The sequence below is a fragment of the Mycteria americana genome, chromosome 7 (assembly GCF_035582795.1).
Source record: "Mycteria americana isolate JAX WOST 10 ecotype Jacksonville Zoo and Gardens chromosome 7, USCA_MyAme_1.0, whole genome shotgun sequence".
Taxonomy (NCBI): domain Eukaryota; kingdom Metazoa; phylum Chordata; class Aves; order Ciconiiformes; family Ciconiidae; genus Mycteria; species Mycteria americana.
This window is the reverse complement of record NC_134371.1, coordinates 63,333,529-63,357,204: the sequence shown is the minus strand read 5'-3', so window position 1 is coordinate 63,357,204 and position 23,676 is coordinate 63,333,529. Positions and strand designations below refer to the sequence as shown.

At 41.9% G+C, this 23,676-nt stretch overlaps 1 protein-coding gene across 2 annotated transcripts; it reads right to left on the bottom strand.

The window, feature by feature from the left end:
- Positions 1–168: 168 nt before the first annotated feature.
- Positions 169–21,842, bottom strand: SHISAL2A (shisa like 2A). Of its 2 annotated transcripts, none has more exons than XM_075508759.1 (4): positions 21,608–21,842; positions 12,554–12,693; positions 5,564–5,639; positions 169–647 (listed from the first exon to the last, which is right to left on the bottom strand). In XM_075508759.1, exons 1-3 carry the CDS (start codon positions 21,787–21,789, stop codon positions 5,608–5,610), a joined length of 354 nt encoding a protein of 117 aa, XP_075364874.1. In that variant the 5' UTR covers positions 21,790–21,842; the 3' UTR covers positions 169–647; positions 5,564–5,607. The 2 variants fall into 2 exon arrangements, with proteins under 2 accessions (XP_075364874.1, XP_075364875.1); XM_075508760.1 differs by lacking the exon at positions 169–647 and adding an exon at positions 873–983.
- Between the last annotated feature and the right edge of the window lie 1,834 nt (positions 21,843–23,676).

The following is a 23,676-nucleotide window of genomic DNA, read 5'->3' as shown; positions in this document are numbered from 1 at the left end:
AACTTCCCTACAAAAATTCACTTTTTACTAACCACTTTTTTGTTGGAAAATTCTCCCATCAAAGTAATTTTAAGATCTGTGATAATCTCCTGAGGAAACAAAAGTCAGGGGAAAATGATAAATTAAGACAAATACAACACAAACAAATGCGAGATTTTATTCAGGTACTGCATTCACATATGTTTGTGCACCGAACAATCACATTTGGCTAAAGACCACCATATTCATGGCATGAAGACACCACATTAAGATGGCACACAGGGAAAGCTTAAAATAAGGCTTGGTCAACATGGTGTGTCAAAGTCTGCTCTGCTTGACAACTGTGTTATCTCATTGGAATTGCACAGGCTAAAGACAACAATTTGCATGAAAATTACTAGCAGCAGTAGCTGGTATGTGCAAATCAAAGTATACTACTTCTCAGTACAGTAACCATACACAAATACATAATCCTGGCACAGCTTCAGATTGGCCTCTGGTTATCAACAGTGGTTGTAATAGCCAGGAAACAGCTCTGGAAGAGTGAGTCAGGTTCTTGTGGCTCACAGTCACAGTTCATCCTTGTGGCTCAGGAAATATCTTGAAGCCACTTGGCTTTGTCAACAGCTTGTTTTGGTGGGGGCCTTGTGAAGGATGCAGCTCTGTATCTGCAAAAGACCAATCACAGTTAAGAATTAGACTGAACAGGGGAAGATTTTTTCCTCTGCTGCACAGCAGAGTTGATAAGGAGATCCTACAAACAAATCCAGAACAAACCACACAGCTCAATCCACTTCACTGGGATTACATCTTTCCAAGCATCTCATTATATTCCTAACCTTTATCATGTGAAGAACTACACCTCTGAAGGGCATCACTACAGCTATGAAACACTAAATGCCTCCTCTGGGGATGTATGTGGATGGGCAGATCTGCTGTTGCTCCTCTGCTGTGCAAGTGAGGATTTCACACTGCATGTGATAAAGGCTCAAGGCACAATGGTGCTAAAACAAAACAAAAAAGGCTTAGCATATAAAGACAGAGTCAGTCTCATTCATCTAACATTTCTATGCAGTGCCTCTTGGAAAATGCACCACTAATACCTACATGAAACAGCACATTTTTTTTTTTATGATAGACATACTCACAATGTGTGCCTTTAATCCTGAAGGATACCAAAATATATTCCAGACTACACTTGAAGAATTTCTATACAAAGAAATTACTCTACTGCTCATTAAAACAGGATTTACATCTGGGTTTAGAAGCAGATGTTTGTCTGGATATGCAAAAAACAATGGACATGCACTGAAGTCTGGCCAGAAAATCTCAGCTAATTCAGCTACTGACAGAAGTTCTGAAGTGTGAAATCTTGGATTTCAAGGCAGATGGCAACTAGCAGCAAAGAGCATCCTAAGCAGCAAAGAACATCACTTCAATACTGGTTCATTGAGAGGAATGGCACTCATCTGAGTTATTAGTGATACTTTTTGTAGACTCTAGACTTTCTCCTGCTTAAGGCTCTGAGGATGGCTATACATTCCTGACCAACTTAAATCAAAATATGAGACATACATATAAACTTAAATTTGTACCCTCCCCCAGTATTGCCATCTGGTTGATAGCAGGCTCAACAGGAGTGAGCAGTGTGCCCTGGCAGCCAAGAGGGCAAACCGCATCCTGGGGTGCATTAAACACAGTATAACCAGCCGGTCAAAAGAGGTGATTATCCCGCTGTATTTAGCCTTGGTGCAGCCTCACCTTGAGTACTGCGTGCAGTTCTGGGCCCCACAATTTAAGAAGGTTTTTAAGATACTCAAATGTGTCCAGAGGAGGACAACAAAGCTGGTGATAAGGGCTGGAAGGAATGTCCTATGAGGAGCAGCTGAGGACTTCAGGCTTGTCTAGTTTGCAGAAAAGGAGGCTGAGGGGTGACCTCATTGCTCTCTACAGCTTCCTGAGGAGGGGAAGTAGAGAGGGAGGTGCTGATCTCTTCTCCCTGGTATCCAGTGATAGGACACGTAGGAATGGTTCAAAGCTGCGCCAGGGGAGGTTTAGATTGGACATTAGGAAGCATACATAACTTTACTGAGCGGCTGGTCAAACACCAGAACAGGCTTCCTAGAGAGGCGGTCAATGCCCCATGCCTGTCAGTGTTTGAGAGGCATTTAGACAAATAATATAATTTGCTTTAATGTTTGGTCAGCCCTTAAGTGGTCAGGCAGTTGGACTAGATGATTGTTGTAGGTCCTTTCCAGCTGAGCTATTCTATCTCCCCATACAGCATTTCTGATTAAATACCACATCAGAAGGGAGCGCAGATGTTCCTATTATGGCCATCACTTTTTCTCCAGACTAGGGGACAGACCCACACACAGCCTGACACAGCACCCAAGACTGTCTCTACTCAGAGCAGTTGACAGACATTTCCTTCCCAGACCTGGACACAGTCTAGCACAAGCCAGGGGCTGCTGGTGTGGCCTAAGGGATGCCTTGGGTTAAGACACAGCCCCCCCACACACTAAGGCTGTAGAGATCCTTCATCTATCTCACTTTTGACAAGTGTGAGTCTAGCCTGTTCAAGATGCCCTTGGAAGAAAGTCCCCCAAGTTGCCTCATTGGCTGATCCAGTACTACTTCTACCCTTATAGTTTGGAATATTTTCTATTACTAAATCTGGATCTACTTCAATGTGAAATTCAGCATATTACTTACCCTGTCTGCCACAGACATGGAAAATAATCATTGTCATCTATTTTACATAACTGAACACTGTCACTCATCTTTTCTTTTCTAGACTTAAGCCAGCTTAAGCCTGTCCTGCTGTTCCAAAACCTTTATAATTTTCCTCAGTTTTCTCTCTTCTCCAGTATGTCAACACCTAAGAGCATTACTGTAACAGACGCACTGCCAGCACTAACTGGAGCAAATTACCACCTTACATCCTATATACAGTTCCCCTCTTTAGTATGTCAGACTAAAAGAAGAGCCCAGAACATCAATACTCTGTTTATGGCATACTGTAAATCCCCAGGTATTTTTTCCCCACATTACTTAGTCAGTTATTCTCCCTTAGGTATACTTGAGGATTCGATTTCTCCTCTTTAAGTACAGTACTTTGCTTTTATCTTTATTGTATTTCACCTTTTTGATTTCAAACCATTTCTCCAGGGCACTGAGATAATTCTGAAAGGTAGTTTTATCTCCTAGAGTCTTGCAACCCTTCCCAGGATGCTGTCATCCATAAATTTTATACATATGCTCTTTACTTTCTCAGCCAAGCTCTTACTATTCAACTGGAACAGAGTACCGAGACATCCTTCCCTCCAAAAATGTTTGAGAATGAGCCATGGAAAACTTCTCTTTGACTGCATTTTCATAAAGACCTGTAAGTCATGTTCCATAAAGACCTGTAAGTCACTTGTTCCTATTTATCTAACAGGCAAAATTACCTTGACAAAGAGAGAAATTAGACTGGTTTATCATGATTTGTCTTCATAAAATCTGTGTCAGATTTTTCTTGTGTGTAACTCGATTGTTTAATAATTTGATATATTATCATTCCAAGTTAGAAGCGATGCTTCCAGCTGCCTAGTTCCTCTCCTTTCCCTTTTTAAAGCTAAGAGCTGTGTTTGTCCTTTTGCTGGAAAAGAGCATGCAAACAAGATTGAATTGTATGCTGAACTACATCAGTTGCAAGGGTGTAGGGAGTCCTGTTCCTAATTAAAACCCAGTGAATTTGGCAGAGGAAGTATGCATGCTAAATCAAATTTAATTGCTACATGGAGCTTCCTCACAGCAGTGGAAGGTTTGCAGCCACTGATGGACCCTCTGGCATGAAATCTGCAACAACCAGACAATCTGAAAAGCAGAGGACAAAAAAAAATTAGAGACCTGGAATTTCTACCAACACTTAACCAGATTATCTGTTGAAGTTCAGAAAAGACCTTTGCCTCCCTTTTCATTTTCACAGAAAGTTCCCAGCTGCTCCATTCTGGATCTGGAAGCAAAAAGGCTGACAGGCTAAGAGCATAGTTTTCCTGGTTTGAGTCTTTGTGATAACACCAGCCTCATTTTGCCAACAAAAAAGAACTGGGTAATTAATACACAAAAAAGCCTCTACATTTTTTTATTTTTATATAATGCATGCATTCAAACCCTACAAAAAAGTCATTTGCAGCTGGCTTTTCAACTCTCTCCCTCTGTTTCTCTCTTCCTGTAAGCAACAGGGGTTAGCAGGCTACACTTCAGGGCACTCCATAAACATTAGTCTCTGTAACGCAGTGGAAGACAGTGAAGCCTGAGGAAATGAGAGGCTCATGGCCTTCAGAAAGCAATGTCACATTCACAGACCTGAACTGAGGTCTCATCTCAGTACTTAGCACCTGCCCCAGATATTTTTGGATTTCCTCACTACAGACAGCTTTCTGACTGCAGGATCCTTTTTAGTCTTCCCATGGCATTTTTCTCCCACAAGCCACTTCATTTGCAACAGCAGGAAAAAAAAAAAATGTGTGGAGGCAGTTAGGAGTTTCTAAATGAGTTTTGTTACACTTAAGTATTTTCATGAGGACAAGCAGCCCAAACCAACCTGTTATGCTGATAATAAAGAATGCTGAGAAAGATGCATTTGCACTTATGATGCACAGGATGGCTTTTTTTAAGGGTACAAGAAAAAATACACAAAGCAGGGAACACAACACATTTACTTTCCTGTTGATCTAAGAACAACTGCTGAGCAAACAGGCCAACTTTTTTTTCCTGTGACAGACATTGCTGATCTACAGCTATTCTCACATTCTGTGGCTGTTTAGCCATGAGCTTTCACCCCCTGCAGAAAGTAAAACGTATGTTTCATGCTATCTGAAGTCTTCTGCATTATTCATAAATTCCTCTTAAGTCTGAAGTACATCTATACTGGTGTACATTTTAAATACTCTTTTGCATGGTGTGAGCCATAGGCAGTTTGACCTTTAAACATGATTTCAGCATAAAAATCAAGTCAGCATATGAAACTTCATTTTTTGCAAGATAACCCTCTTCACTTCTCTATCAGACTTGACTCAGCACTTGTAGGTAGCATCCCCAAGAAGCAGAATATGACTGAACTACCCACGAGATACTTCACTGCTCTTAGCCTTTGTCACACAGGAGACTTTCTAGCAGTTCATCACTAAAGAATTTCTTTTGAATGATAAGTTACAATGGCTGCCTCGCTAGTAAGCTCTGGTGCATCCCGGACAGCATCAGGGAAAGGACGAAGACAGCATAAGGGGAATGTAATCTTCTCTGGCACACAATCATGAAGGCATATTCATGTGCAAGTAAATCAAGAAGAAATTTCTCTGTAGAAGGACTTTGTTCAAGTCTCTGCAGATACTTCCCTGTGCAAGAGCAGCATCAGGGCAACAAATAAGTAAATCAAACAGACAATTTGCTAGTGCTTTTCAGAAAGCTAAAAACCCACATAAAGAATCATGGCCTTTTGAAAAATGCTTATTGTATCTGCATCACCACATATAAAACAGAGCAGAGGGTATACACATACAAGAGAGTAAGATGAAAATAAATGTTCTCACTGTACCTATTTTCATTACAGCATTGGTAGAATCCATCCAGTGCCTCTGTTTAACATATCGAACTTCCTCTAGTCTCACTGTCTGTAAAACAAAAGCATTCTTAGTAAAACTAACAGCATTATTCTTCCTTTAGTTGCCAGTAGTAATACATAGACGTGCCCACTGCACTAGAAAAAAAACACAGTTCCTCCTCTACAATCTTTAGAGGATGGGATAGATCAGACCCATTCCACTTTCCATTCCTGAGCCTCCGGGAGGCTGCAATTATTAACTTACTTGTGTTAAAAAGGAATAAACATCAAGATGAAGAACAGCTTAAGGCAGCAGCACTGTGGTATAAGTAGGACTTATAGCAGGAAATCAGAGAGTGTCCTAAAAGAAATGGCAGAAAAATTTCCCATATTCAAGAAAACAGATCAGAAATCTCAAACTTCCACCCCTCTCCAAACGTGATCCAGTCACTATTGCCTTCACTGCACCTTCCATCTAGTCATCCCAAAGCACTGTGCAGGGAGAGGCTCACAATACTTCTTTGCATGAAAAAATGTCACCCTTGTTTTTCAGAAAGATTGAAGGTATGACAGGAACAAATAAAGCAAGTTTTAGTTAGGCATTTCACCAGTTGCCCAGAAAGTCTTAAGTTCTGGCATCTCCCATCTTTTGAGTACTTGGTTTTGAAGCTTAGTAGTATTTGAATATTGTTTTTCAGAGCACAACTTCATAGGTTAAAATAAATAATAGTTCATTAAAATTCCACCAGGTAACTGATACAGACACCTGCCTGGAGCAGAAGCTGGAATGTTTAGATTCAGTGTAGACAACTTGAGTTTGCCCAACTGATCAGAATAACCAAAGCAAAAGCAGTCTGCAGTGGGTCACTGTCAGGAAGGTAGAAGAGAGATAATCTGCCAGTGGTTTTCACTGATACCTCCTGACAGCAGAGAAAGCAAAGCTCTAGAAGGAAAGACTTTTCTGACCACACTTTGAACTTCTTTTCTTTCTTACCTTATATTCATTCTTTCATTCCCTTCCCGCTTTCCTCCATCTGTTTCCAGTCCTAATTTCCTGCTACTATGCTTCCCATGCTAATCCCCGTCTCCACGAACAACCAGCTCAGTTTATACTTTGAGTCCCTCCTACCTCTTTTCTCTGCCCTAAATCTCTAGTTGTTCCAACCCTGTGCTGCTTCCCGTCTGCAAGGCTCCCCCTTCATATCTCTCCCCAGGCACTCCACCTCTGCTCTCCAGCCCACCCACAGCCATTGTTCCACTCCCTGGCCCTCTCAGGAGTTCCTCCATCCCCTCCGGCATCATTGCCTCCCTGCTCTGCTGTTCCCAACCCCATTAGCCCCGTCCCTCTTCCACATGCTCCCAGGCACACCCAGGTCCTTGTTCAGTTGCAGTTTCTCCTTTATCTACTGGCTCCAAAACCTCTCCCCGCTCCATCTTCTCATCTAAGTCTCCTTATGGAGCTCATCAGTCTTCCTCCCAGGCCGAGTTTCCCCGTATTTCCCATTAGCCTCTAGTCCAACACTGTCTTTGACCTCATTTTCCACTTTCTCACTGTTTGGGGCAACACACAGAACAAACAGAAAAGATGAGCATAACTGGGCAGGGTACTTCTGTCCAGGGAAACATGTGGGGAAAGGATTAAAAAAGGTTCCCTATATCCAATAGGGATGAAGAGTTGGGAATTCTAATATTTTCATTAAAAAACCTGAAACAAAGAAAATTGGGCAAAGGAATTATTTGTTTTTTGAAATGCTCTGAAAGTTGCATTTTATTTTGTTTGAATTGAAAAAAACTGCAGTTTGTTTTCAAAATATCAAAGTGGGATTTGATAGTTTGACATTTCAAAAAATCTGTACAACAATATTTAAGCCAAGATCTTAGTTGAAACCAAGTCTTTTCAGTGAGTTATTTCAGCTGTGATCAAAAAAAAAACCCCCAAAAGTAAAAGAAAAAATTCCTAATCAGTTATAGAGGAAGGCACCCTATTTTTGAAGCCTGTCCAGATTTCATATCAAAACCAGCTTACAGCATCTACAGGTACCTTTGCAGTAAAAAGCCTGACTCTTAATGAGCTGCAAAAAACTCTGCTACAAGAAAGTTTGGGAAATTTAAAAGCTAAGGACTCAAATTTAAACATTTCCAAATTTAATCTTTCCTAGTGATATAACTTTGAGCTAATGCTACCCCTTCCACTAAATTTGAATTCCCAGCTCCAAAATAGGAAATTTCACTTCCTAAAGAAAAAAAAAATCTGTGGGGTTTTTTTTATAGTTGAGCCCATTTGGCTGATTTTTCCCATATACAAATATCTGAGGCAGATGGCTGGCAAAGAGAAAAATAGCCTAACTGGAGAAAATTTAAGTCCAGCTGCAGAAAGAACATATAGTGGAAATTACTGGTAAACCTAGAAAGCAAAGCTATCAATGCATACTCCAAAACCCAAGCACAGTGTCTCTGAATTCAGACAGCAGCTATCTGGTTTCAGAACCAAGAGAGTCAGACAATTCTGCTGAGCTAAGGAGGAGCAAGTGGGAGTTTGGTGTTTTTTCATCAAAATATCTGGATGTTTCATATATTTGAATAGTACCCCATGAAGAATCTTTAATTAAGGAGAGAAATAAGGACAGGAAGGTCATCTGACTTTTTTTGAGCTGAGTTTTTCCTTATTAGGAAATGAAACCACAAACTTTTGAATACTATAATGTCACTGCTTTGTAAGAACAAGGAATTAATCTCTTCTATTAAAGCACATTTTTCCCAGCACTTATGAGTAATTTACAAGGTCACAGTTCTCTTCACACTCCAAACGAAAGGTCCCTGCTGTCTGACTCTGAATGCATTACAGAGGTCTTCCTGTGCTAAGTTTTAAAGGAAAATGTTAGTTACCATCATAAAATGTAATTTGCTATTCTGACTTTGCAGTGGTATAGGACACCTCACCCCAAAGTTCTTCCCGGACTAATGCTGGCAGAAATACAGGGGCAATTCAGAAAATGTGTTTACAAACTGTTTGGGTCACGAAGGTGGAGGGTCTCTATCTACCTTTTTAACTCTGATGGCAAAACCCATTATAAGGGGCCAGCACAGATGGCCACTCCCCTCCCATCAGCTGCCTGTTTGAGGGAAGCATATGTGCACCTTACCTTCTCCCAGAGCTGAGCAGCAGATGTGCCTCTAGATTCCTCCTTTGCTGCCTGTTTACCACTCCTCTCCTGACAATTATGCAATCTTAACTCAGTCCTCCTCATCTTCCCTAGACACTCCAGCATTGTTCACTCAGCCTTAACAAAACACTTGCAATCTTGCGACTCCCTAGTTCCCTACATTTTGAAGGGGATAAACCTTTTGCACAAAGAGAAGTTTTTTGGTTAGAAGGAGAACAAAGCATAGGACCAAATTCCCTTTCATCTTGGGAAAATCCATAACGTTTGCATTCTCAGGGCTCGGATTTCTTCGGGGCCTTTGTTTACCAGGAAGAAACTTTTCTTTTCTCCAGCCTTCAAATGGGAGAAACAGAAACACCTACAATGAGTTCAATGAAAAATTCTTTCTCTCAGAAAGAGCTTACTGAGCAACTTGTATGATTAAAAAGCAAGTTCACTATGCTAAGAAAAAGTATGCTCCAATGATTTGAGTATTCACCTTGGTCTCAAAAAGCACGGCTCAATTCTCTGTACCACAGGATTCCTGTGTCAAGCTAGTCTTAGAGCCATGTTTTTAGAGGCATCATAAGCAAAAGGACAAAGGTCTTCCGGTTAGTGATGTCCTTTCAAAATTCCACTGGACATTAATGTCTAAACTGATACAAAAAGCATTAAAAATATGGCACTTTCCTGCAGCTCTGTCTCCTTGTGAGATGGGGCTAATAGCACCTCCCTACTTCAGAAAAGTACCTGTGAGGATAAATAGAGGAAAAACTGTGAAGCACTTTGACACTTCAGTAAGGTAGACCATTAAGCCACAAATCCTAGGTGAAGCTCACATTCTGAAGGAGAGTGCAAACAATAAGAAAGCAATGTATAAAGAGCTGAGATTTTGCCTGTAAAAGGAGAGGATTTCACTGAAAGAGGTAAATAAAGTACATTGCTGCTTTTTATTGAGAAATGCTAGATCTGATAAGAAACTAGACTGTAAACTCCTTGAAATATGGGATCTTCTTGTTTGCCTGTACACATTGTCTTGCATATAAGGGATCTACTCTGCACTCTACACTATGATACTACAAATAGAAATGAGTATAACTGCATTAACATTTAAGTAGTTACTCCTGGTCTACACCAGTGACTGAGCTCATTTTTCCTGAAATTCAGTTCTCAGATTAAATGTTAATTTTTGTTAGGGCTAACAACATGCTTAGCTAACTCAGGAACCACATATGTAACATCTGTGTTGATGCTATTGAAGACCATTTGTTCAAGACTAAATAGAGGCAAATTCCAGCTGATCTGCCTTTTGCAGAATCAGAAACTTTAACACATCCAGTTTATTGTTAGATTTATGATTTATCTTGAAATTATTTCTGTAAAAATTCAACAATTCCACTTCTATATTTGGGAGATCCTGGATGAGCCCAAAGAACAATGACCAACTTTGACTATTACATGAGGGAGGAAAGGCATACAATAATCAATTGTATGTTTAATGAAATACAAAACTCCAACTGAGCTGATATATTATGGGTGAAATTGAATATAATAGAAAATATTGCATTCATAAATGACTGCTCCCTGAATGCTCATGGGGTACAGACATTGCACAACACCTAATGTGTGACACAGCCTTCATCTAAGGCAAGGTTATGCTTGTTCAGAAAAAGCAGGGCTGAACCGAGTTCAGTTAAAACTCATGGTCTTCAGGCCAAAATTTTCTGAAGTTTCTAAAAACTGTTTGGGTTTTTTTTTTTTTAATTCCTTTTTATTGCCTATATGTGTTTATGCTCAAATCTCAGAAGAACTGAGAGAGGAGGAAAAAGGCTACTTTTATTGTTCCCCAGGCCTGAAAGCAGCTAACCAGTCATGTCGTAAGATGGTCAGACCTTGCATGTCTTCCATGCAAAAGAAACCTAAGTATGATGAAAATAAGCACTCAAGCTTGTCAATGAAATCCTTCAACATTTTCAAAGATCTCTCAACCTTGACAAAGCAACTGGCTTTCAATTTCTGGCAACCCACCTCATCAACAGCTAAAGCTATCAGAATTTAGATGTGAAATAATTGTCATTCTGAGCAGCCAAAGAGCAGAACAATAAAAGTGAAAAACACAGGATGAGAGCAAAGTCAAAACAGTGTTTAAACACAAAGCAATGCAGTCTGAATAAAGCTCAAAACAACACAGGAGATGGTTAGGAAAACGCAAAGATCTCTCAGCTTCCTGGAGTCATAACACCTGGAATCATGAGAGACAGGATGCCTATGTGAATGCTGGGTCATCAGTGGGGGAGCTTGGGATGCTGTTCACCTCATGATAGGAAGAGAGGAATGATCTCTAATGCCAAAGCAGGATGTGGTCTTGCAGCAGGCTTCAAGTCTGTAGAGAAAGATGGAACCACTTGGCAGCAGCAGTGCAATAGCACCTGCCTCCTTCCCAGTTCCCCATATGCCAAACATGTCTGGCACAAAAATACAAAGCATGAGGAAAAACAGCACTGCTGTCCTGGCAATGAATTAAGAGCTGATGCCGTAGCAGGAAAACCTGAGGGAAGTAGTCAAACAGCAACACGTTCAAAAGCATAATGCCAGTTTATAATTAGAACACAACCATCTTGTAAAAGATCCCTAGGCATTTTGTTCACCCCACCCAATAAATTATTTAGGCTGTTCTAGGTAGCAGGTCTTATTTCCAATCTCTCTCTCCAGGACAGGTGTGAAGTTTTCAATTTGCAGATTAGTAGCAGTTTGCCGAAATGACTTTCACTTTGGCAGCTTGCTCAGCTTATGTAGCTCCGAAGGGAGGCTTTGCATTTCCTGACGGCCCTATAAACCACTTTTAGATCAAAGCCTGCATTCTCTGGAGAACAAAACAAGACATAGGAAGTTTGGTATGAAGTAGGCTGTGTTAACTAGACACTCAGGAAGGGGCTTACTGCTGTATAACAGGCTATAAATACAGTAACTCATTGGTCATTTCTTGACATGCAGGTATGGAAGCATTTTAAAAACTAGTTAAAAAAAAGAATTTGAGGTAAGGGAACTTTTTTCCAAGAATTATGTCCCTTTTTCAATTTGTTCAACTTCCAAGGCCTAAGTAAGTACAACATGCCCTTTACTTCCTACAACTTTACCGGTTGAACTACTGAAGCCACATTTAAACATTTAGGAAGTCCAAGACAAAGGGTGAAACTTATCACACCCCATCCCACCATCAAAACTTGCAGTCAGATTTCACAAATGCAGTGAAACGTAGTGGCAGCAACAGGTTTTCCCATGCCAGCAGGCTAGCACTGGCTACACACACTGTTCCTGCAGGCATCTGCCAACGCAGTTTGGGCACAAAGGTATGGACTACTGGGACTGAAGCAAAGACTCTTAGATTTCAAAGACTGGATCCTATGTCAGGAAGAAAGAAAAAGAAAGAATGATCTCTCCCTGTCACAACAAAATACACTTAAAATTTCTTTTGAGATTCTTATTCCTAGAATGAAATCACTACTATATGTTTATGTACGCTTGACAGGAAATCCAGAGCAACTCACTCATTAAGCTTCTTCCTGATAAAGGGACGCATTTGTTGCACCTTTACGCAGTATTGTGAAGTTTTACACTCTTCCTACTACTAAATAAATATACTGTGCTTGTGCTAAATTTTTTCATTTGAGTTTGGTACACATTGCATTCAGAAGGTAAAACAGCAGGATAGCTTGACTACATCTTGAGGTCCCCATCAGAAAGAAAATACGCACTGTTGGATTCCTCAACATCCATTTAAAGACAAAATAAGGCTTTTCCTCTGCAGGAGATAATGTATGTCAATAACAACTGGTCTTACCTGCCATCTGTAAGCTTAAACCAGTATCCAGTTTGCTGCGTGGCTTCATGCTGATAAACAAATAACAGAGAACACACACAGTGATGATAAAAGCAAAGAGGACCACTGCTGCTATCGACAGGCCCACGAGTGCTCCAACACTAAGAAGAGAAAAACAAAGAAATTAAGTGTACAAATAGCCTGGGATACCCATTAAAACTGGTCAGGATGATGTCTGGAGGTTACTTGTACTCAGGCAGGGGAGTGACTGTGTATTTTTACTGCACACAGAAGTTTAGAGCTCAATACCCAGGTCACATAAACTGGCATTATTTCATTGCCCTCAGAAGGGTCAGTGTCATTACACTGTAGCTGAACATCTGGTCCTTAGTGACACCTCATGTTACCTATGCATACTACTCCCCAGTCTGATTTAAACTGTGTTTATGAAAATCAGAAATAGCTTCATGTGGTAACTCACATAGGTGAGATCAAAAACTCCTCCAATGCAGTGTACATTCCCAGATAAGCATAATATCACATAAATATCACATACACACACAAAGAGGGATTCCAGAGCTTCAGGCAGCCCATGCAAACTCCTTTTTCTCAAACATGACTATTAAAGCTATATTTTCAGTCCGAAATGCCATTTTTATTGCAAGAAGAGCCTGTTAGACCACTTTAAGCAAAGTACACGTTTGTCACAGACTTCTCACCAAGGATGACATGCCTGTAAAAAAACAGGATAAAAACACACAAGCCATGTTATTCAATTCTCTTAGCAGCTCTGTAGAGCAGGGTGGAGTACTGTGATCACTGTTGTGCCTTTGTATTAACGCAATAAATCTCAAATCAAGATTGGAGAAGTTCTACAATCTTTGTCAGGGTAAAACAAAAACAAAAGATTAATTAATTTACACACAATATCAGAGGCAAAGGAACAGACTATTCAGGAGGCCAAACACAGTAGTTTATGCAGATTTTATCAAGATAGTACCTCTGCAGGATAGAAGCTACTTTATACTTCTTCCATAGATATTCAGCAAGACAGTTCTATGTATATACAGAAATCTCTTTAGTAGTTCCCTTATTTCCAACCCTTCTTTTCAAGTGTTTTCCTAATATAAAATTCTCATGATGAAATAAAGGACAGATTGCAATACAGTCTAACTATCATTTACTATCCTCTCCTGGGCCATTTGATGCCTTCAGTGTTCCAGTCTTCTATTCTACAATACAAGCCAAAGACACTGACTTCTAATGAAATTAAACAGCGGCCTTTTGGTCACAGATGAAGAGAGTCTGAGGACTGAGAATCCTTATATTACTATTATGGTATATTTGCAATTTTGACAGATGTAAAAAGGACAGAAGAGAGATGAATGTCTTGAATTCTATGAACTCCATCCTCTACTGATAAAAATGCCTTTATATATCACTGCTATCAGCGAGAAGTCACTTCCACTGTGGCCTTGCAGGGAGATGAGAAAAATTGTGCCTCAGGATGTTTTTATGAATTTTACATTCAAGCTACTGCAAAGCTTCTCTACAAGCTCCCATAACACCAGCAGACAGATATGTCTACAGGAGAAACTCTTCAGATCAGCAGGATGAGAACAGCAGATATCAGTATGACTTTAAGATGCAGTTCTCATTAGTAATTGGTCAGATCCATTAATGAAGTTTGTGCAACGTTTAGCTCCACGCACAACTAAAATAATTTGTTATCAGCAAAATGATTGGTTCTGGAAAGAATAGCTTTACCCTTATGAAGATTTTTCATGGTATTTATCACCTGCATGAACTAGAGTGTCCTTATATGTTTGTGTATATATGCACATATTAAGCAAATTTTCCCTTACCCTTTTTTGGCTCAAACAAAACTTACAGGAAAGCAATATTCCGCTTAATATGGAATCTGACTAAGTCCTTACAGTCAGAGGTCTTATCTGGGTTCTGGCCTCATTTTTGCATTTTCACTTGGAACACCTTGACCCAAATAGACAAAACAGAAGAAATACACTACACTACAGGAGGCTGAGGTGAGCAGCCATCGAACCAAGAATGACCTCCACAGCTGAATCTATTCGAGGAAGTAATATAAACCCAAAGGCTCTTCAGAAAGAGGTATTTGTGCTTTTTTGTCATGTCAGTACTGGTCTTATTGTAAGATTCCATTTAAATAACAGTCTGCAGTGGAGGACAAAGGAGGTTGCTCACCATTATCCAAACATTAAGCAGAGTCAGCTGTCCTAAAGCTGACTAGATCAAGTGCATATTAACAATTACATGTTTTTCTATTCAGGCATCTACTACTTTTCAGTTGTAGCTTTCCTCCATGCAGTTGTAGATGATTTTAACAGTACAGTTGTATATTCTACAGCACAACACATCTTCAGTATCACTACATAACTTGTGTAAGATGCTTTGTGAGTTACAAATGGCAAAGGTAAGAAAAGCAGTTCCTGAGGAACTTCCAGTATTTCCTACTACAGGTTAAAGACTTATCATAGGTTATATGCCACTAAAAGCATTTGTCATGCTCCAGCAGCAATGTGAAAAGATCTCACCCAAAACATGGAGACCAGCATCACAAAACCAAATCCACCCTGGATTCCACAAATCCACCCTGGATTCCACTTCCTAAATCAATCAGAAATTAAGATTCAGTTTGTACTTACTCATTTTTAACATAATGTTTCATTATCAGATTGTTCTCAACGTGCGGAAGCCATCAACCCTCTTAGAACGTATGATTAATTTCTTGAAGGTTAATTATGGGTTAAAGTTCAGGGGTGGCGGGTTATTTCTTAATTTATTGAATTAATTCAGAGGAATTTAGTATGCCTTCCACAGCTCTGAACACTGAAGTTTCTTAACAGAACACAATCTTTTCTTTCTTTTTTTAATAGTTAAAACTTATCAGAAACAAAATACCAAAATAACTATGATAATTGATCATTAAAATGATCACCCTCCTCTGAAAATAAAGACAGCTCTTCAGCATGGCCTCTAGATTCTACAGCAATTACTGTGGTACTGCATTTCCATCTAGAAAAGCCCTTGCTAAAAACATTTTGCCATCTTCCCATCTTTACCTTAAATACTAGTGTTTAAAGTTCACCCAGCAGTCCACATGGTAACAGTCTACAGGCCTCAGGGTGTGTCTTCAAGATCAGTCTTCTGACAGCAGAGACATTAAACAAGCAAACTAAAAAGTCCCTCTTGCCCACAGCTGTAGTCAGTCATTAGAAAGCGAAAACCTCTGCATTAACAACCCACCCACCCCCAAAACGATGATCTAGCATAAAAACAGCAATGAAGGTAATCCTGGCAGCATTCACACAAATCTTCAAACATGAGCAATTGTGCTGGTTTTGGCTGGGATAGAGTTAATTGTCTTCAAACTGGCTAGTATGGGGCTGTGTTTTGGATTTGTGCTGAAAACAGTGTTGATGATACAGAGATGTTTTTCATTATTGCTAAGTAGTGCTTATACTAAATCAAGGGCTTTTCAGCTTCCCATGCTCTGCCAGGTGCACAAGAAGTTGGGAGGGGACACAGCTGGGACAGCTGACCCAAACTGACCAAAGGGCTATTCCATACCATATAATATCATGCTCAGCATATAAAGCTGGGGAAGAAGAAGGAAGGGGGGACCTTCAGAGTGATGGCATTTGTCTTCCCAAGTGACCGTTATGCATGATGGAGCCCTGCTTTCCTGGAGATGGCTGAACACCTGCCTGCCGATGGGAAGGAGTGAATGAATTCCTTGTTTTGCTTTGCTTGCTTGGCTTTTGCTTTACCTATTCAACTGTCTTTACCTCAACCCACGAGTTCTCACATTTACCCTTCCAATTCTCTCCCCCATCCTGCTGTGGGGGGAGTGAGTGAGCAGCTGTGTGGGGCTTAGTTGCCGGCTGGGGTTCAACCACAACAGCAATGCTGAGTTTGGTAGATCCACAGACCAAACAGAACTCTCCCAAGTTACTTTCTACATACAATAAAGATACAGCCATACCAGACATTTCACTGATGCTCCTACTGCTATTACACTGAGTGCCACAGACATGCTTGCAGCGCTGCCACACATCTTTGCATAGCCAAAGGTAGAGAGGCTCCACTCTGTCAGACTCCCCAGGCTGCTGTCCAGGGAGCTGCTTAGTGGGTCATTGACATTTCTGTCAGTGGATGCTCAGCATCACACACCTACAGTTATTTTTCACCCATACAATTAGTCCATCCACACCAACAACAGCTAGGAAAACTTTACATATTGGCTAAGCAGATGCAGTATGTCCACTGATAGATTAAAAGGAAGCTCATGAGTCATCTGGATCCGAGTGAATCAAATGTTCCTAATGCTATTGTTTCAGTGATGTGTTGTACATAGTATTTGCAAAGCAAACAGATAAATATTCCCAGAAGGCTGGAAGAATGGGCATACAGGAACAAAACACTTGCTATTTTGGAGAGCCAAAACAGACTCCTGGCGATCTGTACAGCTAAGCGAAGCTTGGCTACAGCATTAGGTCACCATGGTTCTATGGGTATTAATTAATAAAGCATTTTGAATAAAATCTGTACTTGGCCTGCCAGAGTTTTAATCAAATATGCGATATTTCATGAAACATAAAAGGTATGGATTTGGAATTAATACTGTAATTCTATTTGGTACAAAAGAAGCTATTAAATTTGCAAAATAAAACTTAATTGAACAGTGACAAAAGTAATTCTAAAATATTTTAAAACAATAAGAAACAAAAAAGGTGCTGACTGAACCTAACTGCATCACAGTTCAGTATAAATACTACATGCTCAGCATCTCTCCCCTCCCATTCAGCTTTGGAGGTAATGTAGATGTCATGATGACTGCATGTACATGCACAGCTCATGGCTCTGAAGGGTGAGCTGTTCAGTGTTTTGCTCACTAGTGTTTTATAGCATCTGCATTTTGTTGTTTCAAAAACTGCATAACCTTCTGGTGAATTTTGTACACCTCTGCCTTTTCCTAATGTTCCCTTCCCGGTTCCATGGGCTCCTGACTGCTCTAAGAGATAGAAAAAACACATCCTTCACTCTTCTTTGCTGAGGTCAGCTTTTCAAGAAATGTGGCAAGGGAACCTAGGCTGTTCTAACAAAAACAAAGATACTATACTATTTGATTTGAAGTACCAGCAAAAAAAGAAAGGATAAGTGAGAAATTAATAATATTAATTACAGATAATAAATTCAGGGGAAAATATGAAGTGTGTCAGAGTTGCTCAGAGGTGAATTATTTATGATTGTCCAGCAGCTCCTAGTACAGCAGGTGTTAGGATGCACTTGTCAAAGAATGCAGTTTTTGCAGGAGTGGGAGGGGAAAAGATGGTTCCATTTGCCAAGGGATAGTGGAGTATATAGCTCTAAACATAGTACAGGAAACGGTGGTTTGGCAAAAAGAGAATAGCATAGGCCTGCAAGTGACTATTGCTTGAGGTTGCCTAGGCTGCTGGTTCCTCCATGAACTGCTTCTGTCAGAGCTGGCTGCCAAGTGGTCTGGCAATGCATCTCCCACAGCAGGAAAAACACAACAGAAATATGCAATAGGTTCCTGAAATTTTACCTGGCGTGTCACCAAACAGAAGTAATCCCTGAGATATCACCAGCCACTTGGTGGTGCATTCAGTCACTGCTTTCAAATTAATGGGGGGAGTCAAGCAAACAAAGATTTAGGATGAGAAACTTAAAAGCTCTGGAGTAAAGCAAAACCTGTAACAATTCCATTGGCACTTCCAACTCCTTTCCCTTCCTTAGTATGTTCAACTTCCAGACTTACCTTGGCTGGTTTGGCTAACTCTTGAATAGTTTTAAGTCTTAAAGGTTTCAAGTCTCAAAAGTGTGTCCTCAAAAGCTCTAAGAAGCATTTGAAGGATTATTTCAACATCTGGTTGTTACATACCGATATACGTAACAGTGAGACAAAGACAAGCAAAGCAGTGATCACCAAAACATTCTGAGACCAGAAAATGTTATTTTTATGTTTTCCTGAAACTCCTCATGGAACTATCATGTGCAAATGTATACAGTTTTCAAAGTGGTGTAATACTGTAAGATTTCCAGTGTGTTAGTAACTAAAAATTGTGATTTGATTTGTTACTGGAAAACACTTCTGAAAACAGAAATTTCAACTTTGCTTAGAGAATTGTATTTATTCACCTCTTCTCTACAATGGATATAGACAGTTACGGCAGAAGTTAAGCACAACCAAAACCCTGCCAATTGCAATTTCCTTGGATCCTTTCAGCAGCTTGGGGCCACTGTAGAGAGGAGGGGGGAAAAAAACCAAAAGAACAAATCCTGAAGTTTAAAAGTTTTGGCCCAAATTTCTGACCTAGGTGGAGGCTAAGCAGTCACACTTCTCAGACCCTAGAAAATCTTTGTAAAGGAAGATCCTTCAGAGGTGCTTCATTAAAGCCTCTCATGGGATCCAGTTCTTTGAGGTACTTTCTGAAGATCAAGCTTTAACAGTCTTCACTACAACATCTCATCCAGATGCAAGAGCAAAAGTTTTTTACTTAATCTCTCAGTAGTTCTGCCATCTTGACAAGGTTTCTTGTGACTGCAACAGTCATGCAAAAAAATCATATGACATTAGAACAGTATGGGTATTTGATGAGAAAAGCGTAAAAAAGGACACTTGTGGATGTCTTCTCATATCGGAGAAGCTGAGTAATTCTGTGTCAGTCACAGCTGCGGATAGCTGAGAGATTTCCATATTCCACCCACTATTTGTACCAGACAAACTAGATTTTAAACAATTATACACTAAATATTAGACAAGATATATTAAATGAGAGTAAGCCCACAGTACTGGATAGCATTCACCCAAGAGCCCTGAAGGAATTCATATGTGAAATTGCAAAACTGCTGGCCAAGGCATGCAACTCATCATTACATAAGGCCACTCTGCCAGAGGACTGGTAGCCTGGGAGTGTAATTCCAACCTAAAATAGGGCTCTAGAGGGGAACCCAGGAACTACAGACTAGTAAATCTGACTTTCATCACTGGCAAGACAGGAAGGTCTGTAAAAAAAAAAAAAAAGGAATAATATTACTAAGCCAAGAGATAAACACAATGTCAGGGCACTGAGTGCATCTGGGTTGCACAGGGTTGCATCTGACCCTGGCTATTATCCCCAAGCCATGATGCCCAGGCCTGCCCCGCTCATCTTACCTGGATACAAGGGACAGGTCCTTTGATGCCAAAGCCACTACCCCCATCCACCTCGTTACCACGCTCTGCCCTCAGGAAGCTGCTGGCACTTGCTGCTTCCTGACACAAAATCTTTCACTAAAGAGTCAGCATTACTATAAGGGGAAAATACTGCCTTGTTAACCTGCTGGAGTCTATGAAGTGTCAATAAGCAAATGGATAAAGGAACCCAGCGGACATAGTTAGATTTTCAAAAAGCCTTTGACAAAGCCCCACACTGAAGGTGGGACTAAAAAGACTGAACTGACACAGAATTAGGGAAAAGGTTCTGTTACAGATTCAAGGCTGCTTAAAAGAATAAGGAGCAAAGCACAGGGCTAAGTGGTCCATTTTCAGTATAAAGAAAAGTCACAGAGATCAGTGCTGAGACTGATTTTATTCAGTGTGTTCATCTATGACCTGGAGAAGAATGAAATCTGAGTTTCCAATGATCCTAAGCCCCTACAAGTGATCAAATGCTATCAGGGCAAGGAATGCTAAAAGACTTGCAGAAAACTGAGTGAGCTAGCAAAAGTGATGTAGATGAGCTTCAGTGTACATAATGTAATATATACATAAAGAAAACCAAGCCTGCATGACAATGAACTCCGAACTCAAGAAAAGTTTGAGAGTCATCAATGACAGCTCACTGAAATCAGAGAGTCAGTGTGCACTGGCAACCAAAGACATCAACAAAACGTTGGCCACCAACAGGAAGGATTTTGAGAGCAAAACATTTTGCTACTGTGTAAAACCTTGCCACACCCACAATTTGAGTATGCAGCTCCAGATTATGCACCTCTAAGAGCAATGCTGTGGAGTAAAAAATGGTATGGATGAGAGGCAACTAAAATGGTCCGTGGGACAGAGTACCTGCCTCAGTGATAATCAAAAGGACTAAGATGGTTCAGTTTGGAGAGGTGAAAGCTGAGAACTGGTGCACGAAACGGTTCCAAAATTTTGAATACTGTGCATAAACTGAACGTGCAATTGTTGTTCGCTGAATCTCACAATACTAATACTAGAGGGCACTCCAGAAAACTAGTAGGAAACAGTATAAAACAGATAAAAGGATATATCTTCAAACAGCAGGTAGCGACTGCTGCCACCAGGGCTATGGAAGCAGACGGTAGAAGCAAGTCCAGAAAAGGATTAGACAAAATTAGGGATAAATCCATAAAAAGATAGCGAAAGCACCATGCAGAGATGTACCAACACCCTGACGCAGCCAGCATGGATGCTGAAGAGCCTGAGGGGAATCAGGCACAGAAAGCAGCCAGAATGGCTGTGTGCGGCTCTCACTGCCACTGCTGAAGATCCGGTCAGAGCTAGATGGACCCCTGTGCTGACCCAGGAGAGCACAAGTCTGACTACCTGCCACCTTCCAAGTGGAAAGTTATGCAGTGCTTGATCTTACTACACATACACAAAAGTAGCTGAAGTCATTGGGAACTTCATGCATGCAGCATCTTACATGCTCAGGCCCCGAAACAGCCGTTCCCCTCATATCGAAAAGGCGGAGGGACACTCTGGATGCTCTGTACGCAGGAACTGAGCATTTCCCAACGCTTCCTTACAAAGACCACGAGTTATTTCTTTCAGAAACCACCCTGCCAGAAGCTGAAGTCTCTCTAGGCAGCAGCTGCAGCTCTACCGCTACTCTCGGCGGGACAAAGACAGCCTGAAAGCGCCTGGCTACAAGTACCTCAGAAACACAAACCCTCAGGCAAGCTCGGGCGATCACGGGTCTCCCGCCCCCGGGGGCCGCCGAGCCTCGCCCGCCCGGAGCCTCCCCCCCGCCCGCCACGCGGGCCCGGGCGGCACCGCCGGTCCCCTACCTGAGCCACCACATGTAGCTGTGCTCGTAGGGGAAGAAGCTGTGGGGGTCATCGCAGCAGTACTTGACGTCCTGGAAGCCACAGCAGTACACGGCGCGGGCGTCGCCGCCCGCCCGCGGGCAGCTGAACCCGCTCACCAGCACCTTGTCGGCGTTGAGGTAGCTGCTGCACTCGGCGCTCATGGTGCGGCGGCCGCCCGCCGGGCTGCCCGGTGCCTCGGCTCCGGCGGCACCCGGGCGGGAGGTGGGGCAGCGAGCGGGCGGAGCTCGGGCGGACAAGGGGCTGCGCTGGCTGCGGGCGGGAACCGCCGCGCCCCCCACCTGAGGGGTCGCCGCAACGCGGGGAGCGGCCGGAGCCGCCCGCGCCCTCAGGTGGGGGAGAGAGCGGAGCGCCTCCCGCCCTTCGCGGGGCGGGGGGGCGGACAGGGCCGTGTGGGGCTGACCGCCCCCGGGGTTGCTCACCTCAAGGGCAGCTCCCCAGTGTCTCTCGCTGGGGCTTGGTTCTCCCTCAGCGCTCGGTCCCAGGTCGAGAAGAGACTTCAGGGGTCCGCCCCCACCCATAAGCCTCGGTGGGGTCTCAGGACAGCCAAAGACAGAAGGTAATTGAGAGGGATCACACCTTAGCAGTTGGGCTCAGGGCCCATTGGTTTTATGAGGGGTAAAAACTCCATATACTATTTAATGTCTCTGAGAGACCAGTCTCCTATTCTTTTCAAAGGGCATTTCCTTTCATTATTTTAGACCACTTTTTTAAAAAAGTGGGGCCCCAGGCAGTCATTCTGTTACCTGTATGAAAGAGTCTCTCCTGAAGGAAAGGTGGGTAAGTCTCAGCTCAAGATAGCACACATGCATGTCCTTTGCACCTCTACATGTGATTTAGCTCATGGAAAGAAAGGTAATAAGTCTTCAGGAGAACCATGGGTAGACATTGCCCCCTCCAAGGACCTGGTCCTCAGCCTTGCTGAGGTCAATCTCCTCTCTAGATTAGAAGAGAGCCTGGATCAAGTGCTTTGCCACACAAGTGACCCCCTCAAGGAAAAGTTCAGGTTTTAGAGAGGAAGGGAAATTGTGCAATATCAATAGAGCTTGACTTGAATTAATAAGACCACATTAATTCAGCTAACACTTTACATTTTAATGTCAGGTCTTGCCTTGAGATGAACTCCAAGCAAGTGGGAATTTCATGTCTTCTAGCTAACTGTCAGGAAGCAGCAAGAGCCAGGAGTGATGGCAGCTTAGGGAAGGGCAGTGTTCTCACCAACCAGGGCGCAGTCCTGCAGGATCTGAATGAGGCCAGGCTGGTGACAGTGACAGGCACCATCAGCAGTCCCAGACAGAGTCAAGTCCAAGTTCCATCCAGAAGACAGGACAGGAGGCAAGTTACCTACAGCATAGGCCTAAAGTTCACCCAGGAGGACCAGCAAGCAATCCAGGGCAGCAAGACAGAGGACTGAGCACAGGCATACCCCTAGCATAGCTTAGGGAAGGTCAGGCTGCCCTGAGCTTAAATGAGGCTCCTGGACCAATGAGCAGAGGGTGTGGGTGTGCTGAGGACCCAGGTGATGTTGATCAGGACCTGTTAGTGGTCACCTTGAGCCCTGACACTGATATCTTCCAGTACTACATGCAGTCCCCCTACATTAGGGTGTTTAACTGTACTTGCTAAAAAGTATGAATATTCCTCAGTTGCTGGGTTGATTTTATTTTGTGAAATCAACCCTGACTTAGCACCAATTGAAATGAATGCAGAAATTCAGTCAGAGTCTGTCTGCTGAATTACAAATTTGCCTTCCTAATATTTAGATGTATATGTGAATGGCCAGGTAAGATTCAAATTATTCAACTGTAGGAAGCCTTAAACTTGAGCAATTTGAGAACTTGGCTTTAGGGAGCTCAAAAACAGGCTCAACACTTGATGTTGCACTACACAAAGTGAGAGGATGACAGTGATGTGGCTAGAGCAAAGATTCCAGAAAAGGGGAAACCAGGAGGAATCAATGAGTGTTGAACTTTAACAATGAAAAAGGCCAGATTACTATGAGATTTTGTGAGAGTTGTAATTTCATCACC

What these genes read in the sequence shown, in the direction of transcription:
- SHISAL2A (XM_075508759.1), bottom strand. Translation starts at nt 21,789, where the DNA reads ATGAGCGCCGAGTGCAGCAGCTACCTCAACGCCGACAAGGTGCTGGTG. An exon ending in AGCTACATGTGGTGGCTCAG is followed by an intron (nt 12,694 to 21,607) that starts GTAGGGGACCGG and finishes TTCTCTTCTTAG; the next exon opens with TGTTGGAGCACTCGTGGGCC. An exon ending in TTTAAGCTTACAGATGGCAG is followed by an intron (nt 5,640 to 12,553) that starts GTAAGACCAGTT and finishes TTTGTTTTACAG; the next exon opens with ACAGTGAGACTAGAGGAAGT.